The 17,304-nt window shown below is 50.2% G+C and overlaps 1 protein-coding gene across 1 annotated transcript in view; it reads left to right on the top strand.

Annotated features, from left to right (window-relative positions):
• The first annotated feature begins 2,130 nt into the window (after positions 1 to 2,130).
• The window catches only part of LOC102237484 (nuclear factor of activated T-cells, cytoplasmic 1-like), a 32,338-nt gene continuing 17,164 nt past the window's right edge, over positions 2,131 to 17,304 (top strand). The window contains exons 1-6 of the mRNA XM_023344989.1: positions 2,131 to 2,611; positions 3,046 to 3,952; positions 4,066 to 4,225; positions 7,717 to 7,919; positions 8,593 to 8,765; positions 9,761 to 9,901. Of these exons, the coding sequence (XP_023200757.1) occupies positions 2,593 to 2,611; positions 3,046 to 3,952; positions 4,066 to 4,225; positions 7,717 to 7,919; positions 8,593 to 8,765; positions 9,761 to 9,901 (1,603 nt within the window). The 5' untranslated portion in view covers positions 2,131 to 2,592. The remainder of the gene's footprint in view (positions 2,612 to 3,045; positions 3,953 to 4,065; positions 4,226 to 7,716; positions 7,920 to 8,592; positions 8,766 to 9,760; positions 9,902 to 17,304) is intronic.

The raw sequence follows: 17,304 nt of genomic DNA, 5'->3' as shown, positions 1-17,304 counted from the left end.
GGAACCAGGTGGGAACCAGTCTGGAACCAGTTGGGAACCAGTTAGGAGTCAGTCTGGAACCAGTTAGGAACCAGGTGGGAACCAGTTAGGAACCAGGTGGGAACCAGTTGGGAACCAGTTAGGAACCAGTCTGGAACCAGGTGGGAACCAGTTGGGAACCAGGTGGGAACCAGTTAGGAGTCAGTCTGGAACCAGTTAGGAACCAGGTGGGAACCAGTCTGGAACCAGTTAGGAGTCAGTTAGGAACCAGGTGGGAACCAGTCTGGAACCAGTTAGGAACCAGGTGGGAACCAGTTAGGACCCAGTTAGGAGTCAGTTGGGAACCAGTTAGGAACCAGGTGGGAACCAGTCTGGAACCAGTTAGGAACCAGTCTGGAACCAGTTAGGAACCAGGTGGGAACCAGTCTGGAACCAGTTGGGAACCAGTCTGGAACCAGTTAGGAGTCAGTCTGGAACCAGTTAGGAACCAGTTAGGAACCAGGTGGGAACCAGTTGGGAACCAGTTAGGAACCAGTCCGGAACCAGTTAGGAGTCAGTCTGGAACCAGTTAGGACCCAGTTAGGAGTCAGTTGGGAACCAGTTAGGAACCAGGTGGGAACCAGTTGGGAACCAGTTAGGAGTCAGTCTGGAACCAGTGAGGAACGAGGTGGGAACCAGTTAGGAACCAGTCTGGAACCAGTTAGGAACCAGGTGGGAACCAGTCCGTAACCAGTTAGGAACCAGGTGGGAACCAGTTGGGAACCAGTTAGGAACCAGTCTGGAACCAGGTGGGAACCAGTCCGGAACCAGTTGGGAACCAGTCTGGAACCAGTTGGGAACCAGTTAGGAGTCAGTCTGGAACCAGTTAGGAACCAGGTGGGAACCAGTTAGGAACCAGGTGGGAACCAGTTGGGAACCAGGTGGGAACCAGTTAGGAGTCAGTCTGGAACCAGTTAGGAACCAGGTGGGAACCAGTCTGGAACCAGTTAGGAGTCAGTTAGGAACCAGGTGGGAACCAGTCTGGAACCAGTTAGGAACCAGGTGGGAACCAGTTAGGACCCCGTTAGGAGTCAGTTGGGAACCAGTTAGGAACCAGGTGGGAACCAGTCTGGAACCAGTTAGGAACCAGTCTGGAACCAGTTAGGAACCAGGTGGGAACCAGTCTGGAACCAGTTAGGAGTCAGTTAGGAACCAGGTGGGAACCAGTCTGGAACCAGTTAGGAACCAGGTGGGAACCAGTTAGGACCCAGTTAGGAGTCAGTTGGGAACCAGTTAGGAACCAGTCTGGAACCAGTTAGGAACCAGGTGGGAACCAGTCTGGAACCAGTTGGGAACCAGTCTGGAACCAGTTGGGAACCAGTCTGGAACCAGTTAGGAGTCAGTCTGGAACCAGTTAGGAACCAGTTAGGAACCAGGTGGGAACCAGTTGGGAACCAGTTAGGAACCAGTCCGGAACCAGTTAGGAGTCAGTCTGGAACCAGTTAGGACCCAGTTAGGAGTCAGTTGGGAACCAGTTAGGAACCAGGTGGGAACCAGTCTGGAACCAGTTGGGAACCAGTTAGGAACCAGGTGGGAACCAGTTAGGGACCAGGTGGGAACCAGTCTGGAACCAGTTGGGAAGCAGTTAGGAACCAGTTAGGAGTCAGTCTGGAACCAGTTAGGAACCAGTTAGGAGTCAGTCTGGAACCAGGTAAAAATCTATCAGGTCGACCAGAACTGCAACATTGCTGACATGAGTCGGTCCAGAACCGTTCTGAAGGCTGACCGGGTCGAACTGGACCAACTGGACAATATCAAGATGACCTAAGAGTTTTGCACAGTTTGAAACGTTGGCTCTGTGGCGCCGCTGCTCCGAACTCCTGGATCATTTCTGCGATATTCTGGTTTCATCGGATCGGGTCGCGGCGCGGTCCGATTTGAACAAACGGGAAACCGGAAGTCCTACGGGAAGCAGGAAGTCCTAAAGCAAACTACAGGTAAGTCCTCACGATCAGAAGTTCACTTAAATATTGACATTATGAAATAGATTTATTTGTTACAATAGCAAACACTGAGCTAAACCTATAAATAAACCGGATATATGGAGATAAAAAATGAACAGGACCTGACAAAAGGGGTAACTACAATACCACAGAAGAAGAAATAATGAGGCGGGGCTCCCGGTCTTAAAGTTACACGGTTAAAATAATGACGGAGTTTTCCAAGGTGCTTCAGGAAAGACAATCCGAAAAGAGAAATGCAGCCCGGTTATCTGGGGATGAGGACTCTCCCCTCCTCCTTCCTCCTCCTTCCTCCTCCTCCTCCTCCGCGTGCGCGCGTGCTGCGTCAGAGCGCGGAGCGGCTCGGGGTGATCCCCGGGTTTATAAGCGCAGGAGTTTCTCAGTGCGTCACAGCGAGCCGAGCAGCCAGGATCCCCCGGCCCGGTCCCGGTCCCGCTCCGCCCGGGATAGAGAGAGCCAGGAACCGACCGCCTGTTTTCTGCCAGCGGAGAGTTTTCCTGCTTTTGGACTTTGTTCTGGTTCGGAGCAGATGCCGTGGTTCTGACCCGGTTCGAACCACGCAGCAGCTGGAGCAGCTCCTGTATGGAGGATCTGAACTTTTACCACAGAGGAGATGAAATCTGCAGAGGAAGGTGAGTTCACCTTTTCCTGTCTGGAGTTTGGACTCTTTGGACCCGGTTCTGGTTGGTTCTGGAAAACCCAGTTGGATTCCACCTGGAGCTGAACCTGGGGTTGATCCGGTCCCAGTGGGCGTGGTTCGGTTGAAAATGGTCCCGAACCTTTCCTGACGTGTCAGAGTGGCTGATGCTTTGTTTGGACCAGACAGGCATGAGGCTGGTCAGAACCGTCTGGACCCGGAACCTTGCTGGTCGGATGTGAAGTTGGCTTCAGTTTTCAGCAGTTTGCGGTTCTGTTCAGTCTGGGTTCTGTACCGGACCTCATTGTAACATTTCTATCAGAGTCATTATTAGCTTTGTTTGAGCCCTGAGCATGATACTGCCGCCACCGTGTTTTCCTTAGCGCTGGTTTCCATGGAGATGCTAACGTCTCCCTGCTCTCCCACCAGATGCCTTCGGCTTCTTGCCCAGCGTCAGCCTGTCCGGCCCTCTGGCCTCCCAGTTTCTCCAGTCCAGCCCCACCATATCCGTGTCCGTGGCGAAGTCTGAGACCTTTGACCCCCGTGACGACCCGCAGACAGCCGGCTTCTACCCGCCGGTGTGCCCGGACGCCGGCACGGCCCTGGAGGGCCCCCGCATCGAGATCACAGCCTACGGCCAGTCGCCCGAGGACGAGCCGCAGCGGGGCGGCATCCCAGCCGCCCGGCGGGTCGCCTCCATCATGACGCTGCCGCTACCCGGCGCCGACCTCTACCGCGACCCCAGCTGTCTGAGCCCGGCCAGCAGCGTGTCGTCCCGCAGCGGGCTCTCGGACGCCTCTTTCGAGTCCGGCTTCTCCTACAACTACGACAACTCGCCCCAGAACTCGCCCTGGCAGTCCCCTTCCGTGTCCCCGAAGGGCTCCACCCTGGCCCTGCCAGAGGACGCCGCCGCTACCTCCCCCCGCGCCGATGCGACAGACGACGGCTGGACGGTGCCACGAGGGTCCGGGCCCGGCTCGCCCTGCGGAGCCAAGAGGAAGTACAGTCTGAACGGCTTCCCGCCGCCGCCCCCCAACCCCTCGCCCCGCGCCTCGCCTCGCCTCAGCCTGGCGGAGGACAGCTGGCTGCCCATCACCAACCAGTACACCAACTCCGCCATCTTGGCCGCCATCAATGCCCTCTCCACCGACGGCATGGCCGACCTCGGCGACGGCGTCCCCATAAAGGCCCGGAGAACCAGCCTGGAGCTCAGCCCCACCGTCGGCCTGAAGCTGGAGCCACAGCAGGACGAACGCCCGGCCCTGAAGAAGGAAGGCTACTTCCTGGACGTTCCTCAGAACCCGTTCGGCTGGACGAAGCCCAAGCAGTTCCTCAGGTAAGGCCGGCGTTCAACCAGCAACCTGGACAGGCTGGAGGGTCAGGAGACCAGAACACAGATCCATCTCCTGGCCCGGTTCTGATCCTCTCCCTCCTGTTGCCCGGTTCCAGCCCGTCTCTGCCGGCGCTGGACTGGCAGCTGCCCAGCAGCTCCGGCGCCTACAGCCTGCAGATCCAAGTCCAGCCCAAGTCGCACCACCGGGCGCATTACGAGACGGAGGGCAGCCGCGGCGCGGTGAAGGCGCTGGCCGGCGGACACCCGGCGGTCCAGGTCTGTATTCCTCGGGTTTGTTTGTTCTGACGGCAGGTCCGGTTCGGTCTCTGCGCCCGTCGTGAGGCGGACCCGTCCGCTTCCTGTCCAGACGACGGTGACTCATGGTTTTCCATGACATCTCTGAGCGGCGCAGACAGAAATGCGGCGGGCCGCAGGAGCTGAGTCATGGTCCGGCTATAAACCCGTCTCCTCGGTTCTGGGGAAAGTGAAGCAGTGGACTCTGAAAACGGCTTGAGACATTCCAAGCAGCTTCACAGGCAGACGCTAATTAAACAGCTACAAGAAAATAGAGCTTCAGAAATGAGCCTTATGAATACTGCTGAAATATATAAATACTAATGAAAAACTCTTAATGCTGCTGAAATATTTCTTGAGGTACAGAACTAGAAAACTGTTTGAAACACCTGAAATGTGATGAACAGAAAGTAGAAAAATGATTGTTTGAAGTCTGTTTGCAACAACAACAACATGGAGCCAACATGGAGTCACGGTAACCCAGGGTTACCGTCCAGGTGAAGTGACGCAGCCTTTGGAGCTGCTGCAGTAAAAACTTCCTGGTTTGAATCCTGCTGCAGTCCAGACCCAAGCAGAACATCTGACCACTTTACCTCAGTCTGGATGGGAGCAGGCTACCTGTGTGTGAATGCATCATTCATTCATTCATTAATTCATTCATTCATGGACAGACGGAAGCCAGATCTCACACAAACGGAGCTCAGACCTCCAGAACAGGAAACTCTGAGTCCACACGGGTCGTAACAGGACGGTTCTGTTCTAGAGCCTCTCAGTCCAGAAGTTTTTCTGCAGCGGCTGAAACATCTGGAAACGAAGACATTTCCCAGCAAGCGGCCGACGCTCGGCTCGTGTTCCTGAGAAGGTGCTAACGATTTAATGACGGGCTCCTAGCAGCCGCCCTCCCCCCCTCCGCCACACAGACCACCCTTTGTTTAGGCCACTTCCCGCCTGGCTGACATCATGGCGTCCTGCGGAGGAGGCGGCAGCTAACCGCAGCGCTGACTCAGCCCTGCTCCTGTGGTGGGCTCGGGGGGCCGCAGCCCCAGGCTGCTGGGCTGACCGCAGCTGCTCTCGTCTCTGAAGCTTTAGTTCTGTTTCACGTGGGGTTATGCAGAGGACTGAGGAGGAGTCACTATCCTACTGCAGAATATGGAGGAATGAAACGTCCAACATCCACTGAAATACCTGCAGACATGATATATTTCTCTGGAACAGCGCCTCCTGGTGGCAGCGTGAGGGAACTGCTCCTTTGGTTCTGATTGGTTCTGTTTCACACTAAATTTCATCATTTTCTGGTTGAATCGTTGCAGTTTGGACAATATTCCCTCGGGTTCTGCTGATGCATAACCATGGCAACAAGGTATTGCTTTTCTAACTGGGAGCAGCCGATTAGCATCTCAAAGCCCAGATACCGCCTGAACTTTGACCCCTAACCCCAGAGGAGTTGAAAGGAGGCGCCTTGGATACCGAGAGAGGAGGAAGTTCCAACCGTCTCTTCCGTCCATCTTGATCTCTGGGTCAGATCTTTGACTCCAACGTGTTTCTGACAGAGCAGCAAAGGCAAACGAGGTGGATCAGCAGAGCTGCTAACAGCTGCTGCAGTCATCCAGGACGTGTCGCTATCATCTCTGCTAGCATGTTAGCATATCAGCACAGTGTCTTCAGTTAGAGGCCTGTCCAGATACGTTGCAACATTTACTGCCCTTCATTACAAACGTTTGCAGAATTGCGTTAATATTTTGCTGATGTTGAAAAAACAATTTCACAATCAAGCTGTTTCCATTACATAAGAAATCAAATTAAAATTTCATGTGAATAAGTTTGTTGATGCAATAAGTCATTAAAAACAAGCCGTGCCGTCATCCTCCTGCCACTTCCTGTCGTCTTCTTCTTGTTTTCCACCAGCAGTAAAATCCGTCTGCTGACTCCTCAGCCTAACCTCAGCACCAAAACCTATTAAAACATGTTAACCCAGTTTCGTTACAAATGTGTCCGTCTCCAATCCATTAAGCAGATTTATTTTCATCCATTTTGGACAATTAAACGGCCAATGGGAATGCAGCTAATGAGCGCTAGCAGAGAGGTCCAACATTTCATGTCCCTTTGGAAAAAATGAAGGATTTATGAATTGAATAAAAGGTTAAATCAAATAAACTGAGACGTCCTTTAGAATAATAAATGTTGATAATGCTAATGCTAGCATTTTACCTCCTGTAGCCAGTAAAACTAGCCGCTGGTTCCAAACCGTTCCTCTTGCTCCGACTGGACCTGCTCTGGACTCCTGGAGCCTCACTACTGGCTCCAGGGGCCCGCAGTGAGGCTCCAGGGGCCAGTTTTTCTTCTGGAGGTGATCATTTAAAGAAAATAAAATTGCACCAAACAATCTTCAGAGCTGCAGCAGCCTCTTTATTAAAGTCATGAAACAGATCAGATGGGAAGAAAAACCTCAGATTCAGGTTCAGGTTCAGGTTCTGGTTCTGGTTCAGGTTGCAGCTCAGACAGAAGGAGTCTGTGAATAAACCTCAGTTGCTGGTTGTTGCTAAAGAGCTAAACCTCCATGACCAGCAGAGTCTGACTGCTGGACACAAGAACGTCTTTGCTTCAGGGCTAGCAGCTAAAACAAGCCGCTGGCTTTGCTTCGTCCACAGGACCCTGACACTTCACTTCCTGTGAACTCTGTTGAGGTTTTAAATGTTACCCAGTGCTAACGTTTGCCTGTCAGTTTTGCAAAGCGCCAGTTCAGCGCCAAGAAAGTTGCCTGCGGGGGCGTGCCGTGGTGGCATAGCGGTCAGCGCAACCCACATTTGGAGGCCTCAAGTCCTCGACGCGGCCGTCGTGGGTTCGACTCCCGGACCCGGTGACGTTTACCGCATGTCTTCCCTCCTCTCCTTCCCCCTTTCCTGTCAGCCTACTTCGTAAAAAAGGGACTCTAGAGCCCACAAAAAAGACGCCCTGGAGGGGTAAAAAAAAAAAAGAAAGAAAGTTGCCTGCGCCGCAAACAACTATCATCCCCTAAAGAGAGAAGAGCCAATCAGAGCGATGCAGCTGTTTATATAAATTCAATGTTTGAATATTGACCAACACAGACTGAACGTCTTCCGCCACCATCGCTAAAACTACAGGCAGACTACAGAAAACGCACGGCATCATTCATAACTTCTTCTGTTCGCCGATTGGCCCAGTAGAAAATCTACTGGAGGGAATCCACTTCAATGGGAAAAATTCCAGACAGAGGACTGAAGAGAGATGAGAATCGTGCGTAATAGCTCAGGAAGGCAACGGCTACGCTAGTACAGGCAATCACCTGGAGACCAAATGGCATCATGGAGGAACACAGCAACAGTTCAGGGAGATTCTGTTTCTGTTCAAAGCAGCATTCGGTTCAACCACAACAACCCAGCTTTCAACATTTGTTAGAGACGTGGAGACAGGAAGTCCTGGTTCCTAACACCCACTCTTCTCTGTCCTTTCAGCTCCACGGCTACATGGAGAGCGAACCTCTGACCCTACAGCTCTTCATCGGCACGGCTGACGACCGGCTGCTGAGGCCCCACGCCTTCTACCAGGTCCACCGCATCACGGGAAAGACGGTGTCCACGCCGAGCCACGAGGTCCTGCACAACAACACCAAGGTGCTGGAGATCCCGCTGCTGCCGGAGAACGACATGCGCGCCATGTGAGTAGAAACAGGAAGTAGAATTAAAAACCAGCAGCTAACAAGCTAAAGCTGCCTCAGGATGAGGAGGGATTATGATGATGATGATGATGAGTGGGCTGATGAAGAGCATGGGTAGGATAAGAGCGGAGATGAGGAGGATCCGGTCCGGTCTGGTCCTTTCTGGGTTTAACACCAATGTCTCCAGACCTCGCTGCATGGTTTCTGTTGAGCTGTTGGTGTTTCGTAAAGTGATCCAGGTCAGAATTCCGATGGATCCGGATCATTGCCAACTGGTTTGAATATGAAATCTGTTGGGAAAGTCTGGCCTAACCCGTAACCGTAACCCGTAACCCGGCCTTCAGACCGTCGATCTGTGTCTGCAGGACTCGGCTCTCGGCTTCCACACCTGATTGCTTCACCAGAGCTACAGACAAGAATGTAGGGAGTGTTGAAATGTGTGCAAAAGTTGACATGAAGTAGCCTTTAAGGAATGCACCATGGAGCGGCTCCACAGCCGAAAAGCCAGAGACGGTTTGGAGCGACTCGCAGAACGAAAGCAGTTTGATGGGAGCAGCAGTCAGACGGGGGGAAACTCCAGGAAAAACATTTCCAACCCCAAGCAGATCCAGAAAGGAAGATCTGTTGGTGCTGATGTGCGATCTCACGCCTCACTGAGTTTCTCTCCCGACAGAATCGACTGCGCGGGAATCCTGAAGCTCCGTAACTCCGACATCGAGCTGAGGAAGGGCGAGACGGACATCGGCCGGAAGAACACGCGCGTTCGGATGGTGTTCCGGGTTCACATCACCCAGCCGGGCGGCAGGACCGTCTCTCTGCAGGTCGCATCCAACCCCATCGAGTGCTGTGAGTCACCGTAGTTCTGTCCTCTGCAGCCAAACCAGTCCAGTCTGGTTTAACATAGTCCAAACCGGTCCAGTTCAGTCCAAACCGGTCTAGACCAGCCTAATCTAGTCTAATCTGTTCCAAACCGGTCCAGTTCAGTCCAAACCGGTCTAGACCAGCCTAATCTAGTCTAATCTGGTCCAATCTGGTCCAAACCGGTCCAGTCCTGGTTGAAACTCCTGAAGAACTCTCTGAACCTCTAGACTCAGATGATCCTTAAACATGAAAATGTGTGAAATGAGGAAATGGATCAGCCAAAGTAACATGCCCTTCCTGACACAGCGGGACACTGTGAATCCCAACACTTCCACACTATTCAGAACAGGAAGTTTATCATAGGTGATACACGATGCTCTGCGGTTTCCTGTCTAGACTCACGTCAGACAGGAAACAGGCAGGCAGCAGCTTGAACTGTTTTAGCGCTTAGCGGTTACCTAAAGCAGGCGAGGTTTCCCTCTCAGTCAGATTTTAGATTTTAGATTGTTGGTTCCAGAAAATCAGTGATGTGTTGGTAGAAGAACATGTTGAGCTGACTGAGGTTCTTCTGGACCCTTAAGAGTAAAACTCAGTGAACTTTTCCTGGACTCCAGCTGACCTTCAGCACTGGGAGTTGACCTCTGTGATGTCAGCGGTGAAACGAGCCGCTGTTCGTTCCTCAGTTCCGCTCTGAGCCGCAGAAGAACCCACAGGTTTCCAAACAGGGAGAACTTCATCATAAGCAGAAGGGTTGAAGGAAACCCCCTGAACCTTAAACCAACATCTGGAGGCTGGACTTTGACTGGGCGCCTTGGTGGGACCCAGTAAAGGTCCAGAGGGCTTTCCAGCAGAAACCAGTGAGGCAAAGTTAGCAGCACATGTAGAGCAGAGCCTGCAGCCGCACAGCGCTCTGGATGCTCAGGCCCGCATGGGGAGTGGGTGTGGATGAGCCGTGACCGGGTTCCCGTCTCCTCCCGCAGCCCAGAGGTCGGCGCAGGAGCTGCCGCTGGTGGACAAGCAGAGCCTGGAGACGAGCCCGGCCCCCGGGGGGGGCACCATGGTGCTGGACGGACTCAACTTCCAGCACGACTCCAAGGTGCTGTTTGTGGAAAAGGCTCAAGGTAAGAGGAAGAGCTGCAGCTCTCTCTGTGTGTGTGTGTGTGTGTGGGGGGGGGGGGTTGTGTGTGTGTCTCCCTTTGCTTTTGGAGAAACCCCAGGAACCCCCCCCCCCCCACCCCCGCAAAATATGGTCTCTCTGCCAGAGCGCCACATGTGGAGCAAATTACTGCGGCGTATTTTTAACCCAGCAGAAGTTTCCATTGCCTGTTGAGAAGAGGAATGATCATAACAGAGTGTGTGTGTGTGCGTGTGTGTGTGTGTGTGTGCGTGTGTGTGTGTGCGTGTGTGTGTGTGTGTGTGATGTGGATGCAGACCCTGCTGCTCAGTTTCGGCTCCCAGATGTTCAGCTGAGGTTTATAAACAGTAATTAGCATGATTAGCTTCAGCGGCGCTTCACGAGGAGTTGGGTGGAGCTACAGTTGGGTGGAGGAAGTTTTGGGTGGAGGCAGAGCATCGTAGAGATCGGATTCTTAGTCACCATGGCAACGGAGAAACCGGCTTATTGTTTGCTTTGTGAGGACGGGAATTGAAAACTTCTGGCTGTGGAGCCGTCAGAGGGAATGGAGAGACGCTGACCTCTTGACCTCCTTCATATCCTTCATATCCTTCTCCATTTATCACTGAGACCTTCACAGCAAAAATATGTGAAAAGAAGAGAGGCAATTTCAGAGCAGAAAACAGGATGAAGGATAATATTTTAGCAAAATAAAGACAAAAGCTTATGATAATTAACTTTAAGATTCAAGTAAAAAACATTAAATCATGGAAAGAAATTCAGCTGCTGGATGGGAGACAGATCTGGAAGATTTAAATATAAAGACGCCTCATAAATATACGTGATTTTATTAACAGGAAAGAATTCAGTTTTACAGTTAAATACTTCAATCTACAAACTTGCTAATCTGGTAATACATGACTAAAACCACAGAGAAAAAGATAAAATGATGAAGAAACTAAAACTAATGAAGGTAAAAACTGTAAAAATATCAAATGTTTTGCTGTTTAGAGACACTAAATATTATCACTAGATTCTGAGAGTCAGCTGAAATAGTTTTGTTTTAGTTAGCCTTTAGCCACATTTAGCTTAGCTGCCATTAGCTAGCTAGCAGGATGTTTTGGGACATTTTGAAAACTATGTAACTCAATGGCATAAAAACGATATGAAATGCCAAGAGATAAGCTCAACCTTACAGAAGTGTTGGTGATGACAACACTCCCCTGAATGAGGTTTTAACTGACCAAACTCGATAGCTGGCTTTAGCTGCAGCCTGCTCCTCTCAGGACAGTTCTAATGTTTAATACAAAGACGTCTTAAAACCGAAGCACCTAAATTTATCATGCTAAGCTATTATTGCCACCCAGCCACCACATACTGTGAATAAAGCTGCGATGGACGAGAAGAGCTTAGGCATTCTGCGCGCTACATCTGAGTCAGGAGCTGTTAGCTGCTCGGCTAGCAGCTAGCAGTAGTCCGTGTCAGGCTGGCGTTAGCTAGCATTGCTAGCAGCTAACAGTGGTCCGTGTCAGGCTGGCGTTAGCTAGCATTGCTAGCAGCTAGCAGTGGTCCGTGTGAGGCTGGCGTTAGCTAGCATTGCTAGCAGCTAGCAGTGGTCCGTGTCAGGCTGGCGTTAGCTAGCATTGCTAGCAGCTAGCAGTGGTCCGTGTCAGGCTGGCGTTAGCTAGCATTGCTAGCAGCTAGCAGTGGTCCATGTCAGGCTGGCGTTAGCTAGCATTGCTAGCAGCTAGCAGTGGTCCGTGTCAGGCTGGCGTTAGATAGGTGTGCAAGCAGCTAGCAGTGGTCCGTGTCAGGCTGGCGTTAGCTAGCATTGCTAGCAGCTAGCAGTGGTCCGTGTCAGGCTGGCGTTAGATAGGTGTGCAAGCAGCTAGCAGTGGACCCTTTCAGGTTGACAGACAGCAGTAGCTGCTTCTCTGCAGTCATAGCTGGTGTCGCGTTAACACAGCCGGAAGCTGCAGAGCTGCAGTCTGAACCCGGCGAAGAACAAACCATCTTTGATCAGGAGGAAGAAGATGAAGGAAGGAGCCGGTTCTGACAGGGACCGGATCAAAACTTCAGCTCTGCTCTGAGTTCAACATTCTTCCATCAGCTGCTGCCTGAATATGACTGTCTTTAGGACCTGGAGCAGCTGCTGCCGGGCGTTCCCTGTTTGTTTTCATGAGGGTTTCCCTCCATCTGGCACCAGCTCTGGAATCCTGGGTAATCCTGGCATGGAAACACCCCATAAACCACACACACACACACACACACACACACACACACACACACTCTCTCTCTCTCTCTCCCATCCCGCGCATGGAGCCCCCTCCCCAAACCCCTGCGTTGCGTCGGTTCCGATGGATGTCGGATCGTTTCCAGATTGGATACGTTTCTGCTCTCAGATGAGATTCTGGAGGAAACACCCTGGTTTTCCTTCAGATAACTTTTCACAAGTAGGATGGACAAATTACCGTTTATATTTTATGATTAGTTAATATTACTGTAAGATGATTTATTTTTCCTTTTCAATTAATATGGTTTTATGTGAGATTGGTTATTTGCTGGGGATGTTGCATGGATGAGTGGGGGCGCTGTGCCTTCCAGAGGATATATTTCTTTCTTCTTCGAGGTTTTTTTTCTCTCTCTTCGTTGGGGGGCTTCTTTTCTGATGAGGGGCGGAGACGTTAGGCTGTTCGGTTAGACGGTTGAATAAAAGTCTGCAAAGCTACGCTATTCCCGCTCAGTGTCTGCTCTTTCTCCACCCACGACCTCTTATTTTATGGTGACACAGATTTAGATATCACTACGCAGTGTTACACTGGTGGCAGCGGGTTGTGGACGCTTTCAGCGATTGAAGAGGTGAGCACATGCTACCCATGCTAACCACAGATAGCTCATGCTGCACGTGCTGAGCGGCGTATATAGCGGCTGCTGAAGACGGACTTTTTTTTTTGCCCTGTCTCTCATCCTACTGCCGGTTACGGAGACGAATACACAGCTATGGCGAGTACTTTTTGGGATCAATTACCTTTTCATTCTACAAGTAGCCGCACCAGGCCTCACTACAGCCACATTTTCATGGGGGATGGAAAAGAGGATTTTTCAACATGGTGCAGACTTTTTGAAGTGACTGTTGCTGCTGATCCTGATACCACTGAGGACAGTTTGGTGAAGCTGCTACCTACATGTTTAGGAGGTGCTGCTTTTAGTTACTGGGATAGCCTGTCTGATGCAGTAAAAGCTGACTATTCCGCCACAAAGGAGAAGCTGAAGAGCGTTTTTGGACAAACTGCTTATTTGTCGACTTTCCAGAGCTACATTAATGCACGCAGTCGCCTTCCTGGTGAAGCCCTTCCTGTGTTTGCTGCTGAGATTTGCCGTTTGGTTGAAGAAGCTTTTCCGACTTACGGTGATAATGCTAAACAGGGCGAAAAATTTCGACGCTTTATTGCTGGTCTTGACCCATACCTTCAGCTGCGATGTCACGAGCAGGGTGTTGATACACTGGAGACTGCTCTAAAGTTTGCTATGCAGATTGAAACTGCTCACCAAGCTAGTAGAGTGTTCACTACCACACCTCCTGTGCAGTCTTTGTCTACATCATCAGTTTACCCTGCTGTGCCACCTGTGTGGTCTACTCAGGTTCCTTCACCCACTCCTCTAGGAGTCCACTCAGCTACTGCAGATGATTTAAAGACGATGGCAAAGACTATTGAAACACTGTCGGACAGAGTTAAACAGCTGCAGCTGGCAGTTGACCGCCAGCGCGAGAACACACATCGCCAGGACAGGCGAGACTATGGATTTCGTCATCGGAGCCCCACTCCAGGTGAACGCCGGGGTGACCGATATTCATCAGATGGCTACTATGGATCTCCTCCACGACGTAGAGACTCATCAAACGACCAAAACACACCTAACCACAGTTCCAGTTCATATGTGAAGGATGGACACAACCAGCAGGGTCCACGTACCCTATCTGGATCATCTGAACGCTACACGCAGGGCTACAGCTCTTCAAACAGAGGCTACGCTAGTCGTGGCCGCTCTCCTGACCGCTATGAAAGGGGCCGACGTAATCACTCTCCCAGCCCAGGGCGAGTACGTTTCCGGTCTCCTTCACATTCGAACCATGATCAGGTAAACTAGGAGTAGCTGACAATGAGGGCAAATTGCCAGCTACTGACTTCGCCCTAGCCCAGACACACAATGACACCTACCATGACACCGTTACTAGTGACTTTACAGGTTTGGCTGATGTAGAGAAGAGATATGTGTCAGTTGTTATTGAGGACACTGTAGTGCATGCTTTTCTTGACACTGGAGCGGACGTTTCAGTCATTAGTGAGGACTTTAGAATGGCTACACCTGCTCTTCACAGGAAGCCCATTGTAAAACGGTTTATTCCTCTCACTGGTGTCACAGGTGACCCCCTTGACTCTGTAGGCTCCATTTATGTGAACCTAACTATTGCCGATAAGCTCATGACACACACACTTCAAGTTGTCAGAAACTGTACAAAGCCAGTCATTTTAGGTTGGGATTTTATGGTGGCAAATGGCATTACAGTTGACACTCGAGACATGACTTGCAAGGTAGCAGGTACAGCTCTGCCACTAGTTAGTCCACATCTGTATGTTCCCTGCCTGACTGCTGTTTCAGTATCATCCACCGTTAGCATTCCTGCTATGTCTGAGAGGGTCATCACTGCTACTCTGGATGCACCCCAGAAAGGGTTGTTACCTAGCGGCTACATTGGTGTGTTTGAACCACATTATACCGACCAGTCTGCTGCGGGTATTGCATGGACTGTGGCCAGGGTAGAACGAGGTTCTATTTGTGTTAAAGTAGCTAATGTTTCACATAGTGATGTCATGTTACATAGTGGTACACAGGTGGGCCACTTTCATGCTGTCTTAGCAGAGGGCCAGAGTGAATTCACCATTATGGACAGTTCTATCTGTAACATTAATACTCAGACACCTGACGGTCCCAGAATAATCCCTCTTACAGATAGTACAGACTCAGATCTGACACTTCTGCAGAAAAAACAACTGACAGAGACTTTGACTTCTTTTGCAGATGTTTTTAGTCAACACCCACATGACTTTGGCAGGACTGACATAGTGACACACAAAATTACTACGAACTGTGACACCCCAATCTCACAAAGAGCCTACCGCACCTCTCCGGCCATGAAGGCAGAAATTCGCCGCCAAGTTGAAACCCTTAAATCACATGATTTGATAGAGGACAGTTCAAGCCCCTGGGCCAGCCCAGTAGTTATGGTGAAAAAGAAGGATGGCTCTTACAGGTTTTGTGTAGATTTTCGTAAACTGAACTCTGTCACCATTACTGACGCTCACCCCTTACCGAGAGTTGATGACAGTCTAGATGCGCTTTCTGGTTCGCAGTACTTTTCTACCATGGACATGTCTAGTGGGTACTGGCAAGTACAAATGGATCCAGCAGACAGACAGAAGACTGCGTTTACGACAGGTGACGGCTTGTACCAATTTAAGGTCATGCCAATGGGGCTTAAAAACTCACCTCCGACCTTCCAAAGGCTCATGGAGCTGGTTCTGAGAGGACTGCACTGGACGACTTGTGTCATTTATTTGGATGACATCATTTGCATGGGAAAAACCTTTGAAGATCACCTAGGCAATCTCACAGACATTCTCACTCGTTTTCGACAAGCTGGTTTAAAGCTAAACCCAAAGAAATGTGACTTTTGCAAACCTGCTGTGAAGTACATGGGGCACATTGTGTCTCGGGATGGACTGGCATTGGACCCTGTAAATAGTGAACGCATCAGAAACTGGCCTGTTCCACGCTCTCCAACAGAGGTACGTGCCTTTTTGGGACTGTGTTCATATTACAGACGTTTTGTACATAAATATGCCTTTATTGCTCAGCCTCTGCATAGGCTTACCCAAAAACAAGTGGTGTTTGAATGGACAGATGACTGTTCTGCTGCTTTTCAAGCACTTAAGGATGCACTGACTTCTCCTCCAATAATGGCATTTCCCAACTTTGACCAACCATTCATTTTGAGTACGGATGCATCTAATTTTGCAGTTGGTGCTGTACTGTCTCAGACACAACAGGGACAAGAAAGGGTTGTATCTTTTGCAAGTCATGTACTTTCAAAAACAGAGAGAAAGTGGTCTACATATGACAAAGAACTGTATGCCATTGTGTGGTCAATTAGACACTATAAACATTATCTGAGTTGCAATCCTTTCACAATCATCACTGATCATCGTCCTTTACTCAGCTTAAGGAAGATGGACGTCACGCATGACCCTACCGGACGCAGGGGTCGTTGGGCATTGGAGTTGGACCCGTATCAATGGAAAATCACTCACAAAGATGGCAAGAAACACACAAATGCCGATGCCATGTCACGTATACCATTGGAGCAGGATTCAACTGAGGTGACAGTTTCAGCACTGCCTGATGGTCACTCTTCTCCTTGCGATACAGAAAAATCTGTTTCGCCGGCTGAGTTGCCATGTTCAGGCCCTGAACGTTCAGAGATGACCAATGTTGTACCACAAGTGTGTTGTGTGGACAATGATAGAACACATGTCAATATGGGGTTTGCCACATTACAACAGACATTATCCAATCAAAACATGGACATTGTATGTGCACAACTCTCTGATCCTGTTTTCTTTGAAGTGTATACCTGGGTGAAAAACAAGAAACGTCCCTACCTCAGACAGGTAGAAGGTAGAGTTCAGAGAAAACTTTGGTGGCAGTTTCCTAAGTTATTACTATGTAATGATTTGCTTTGTCGCAAAGGTCAGAGTGCACCGGGGAAACCCGAGGTCTATCAAGTGTTAATTCCACCTGCACTTGTTACAGAAACAATGCATTTTCTGCATGGTAATCCTTGTTCTGGTCATTACAGTGCTGAGCGTACATTTAAGAAGGCATTGACAGTGTGTTATTGGCCAGGAATGAGATCTGATATTGAAAACTTCTGTAATCTGTGTAAGACATGTGAAGCTTTCCGAAAAGCTGTACCAAAGCACAGAGCCCCTTTGCAATCTATCCAGACTGACAGACCATTTCAGTTGGTCTGTACGGACATTACTGAACTTCCGGTTACCTCTCTTGGTAATAGATATGTGCTTGTGGTACAGGACCATTTTACCAAGTATGTAAACGCCTATGCTATGTCTGACCAAAAAGCTGCCACAGTAGCACAGTTACTGTGTGAACGGTATATACCTGAACATGGTGTACCTGAGGAACTGTTGTCAGATCAGGGACGACAATATGAATCTGAAATTATTCACACAATTTGTCAGAGATTACAAATGACAAAGAAAAGAACCTCTCCATATCACCCAAGAGGGAATGGTATGGTAGAACGGTTTAATCGGACTCTGAAAGAGC

This window comes from Xiphophorus maculatus, chromosome 13 (genome assembly GCF_002775205.1).
Source record: "Xiphophorus maculatus strain JP 163 A chromosome 13, X_maculatus-5.0-male, whole genome shotgun sequence".
In the NCBI taxonomy this organism is placed as follows: domain Eukaryota; kingdom Metazoa; phylum Chordata; class Actinopteri; order Cyprinodontiformes; family Poeciliidae; genus Xiphophorus; species Xiphophorus maculatus.
This window is presented reverse-complemented; position numbering and strand designations above follow the sequence as displayed.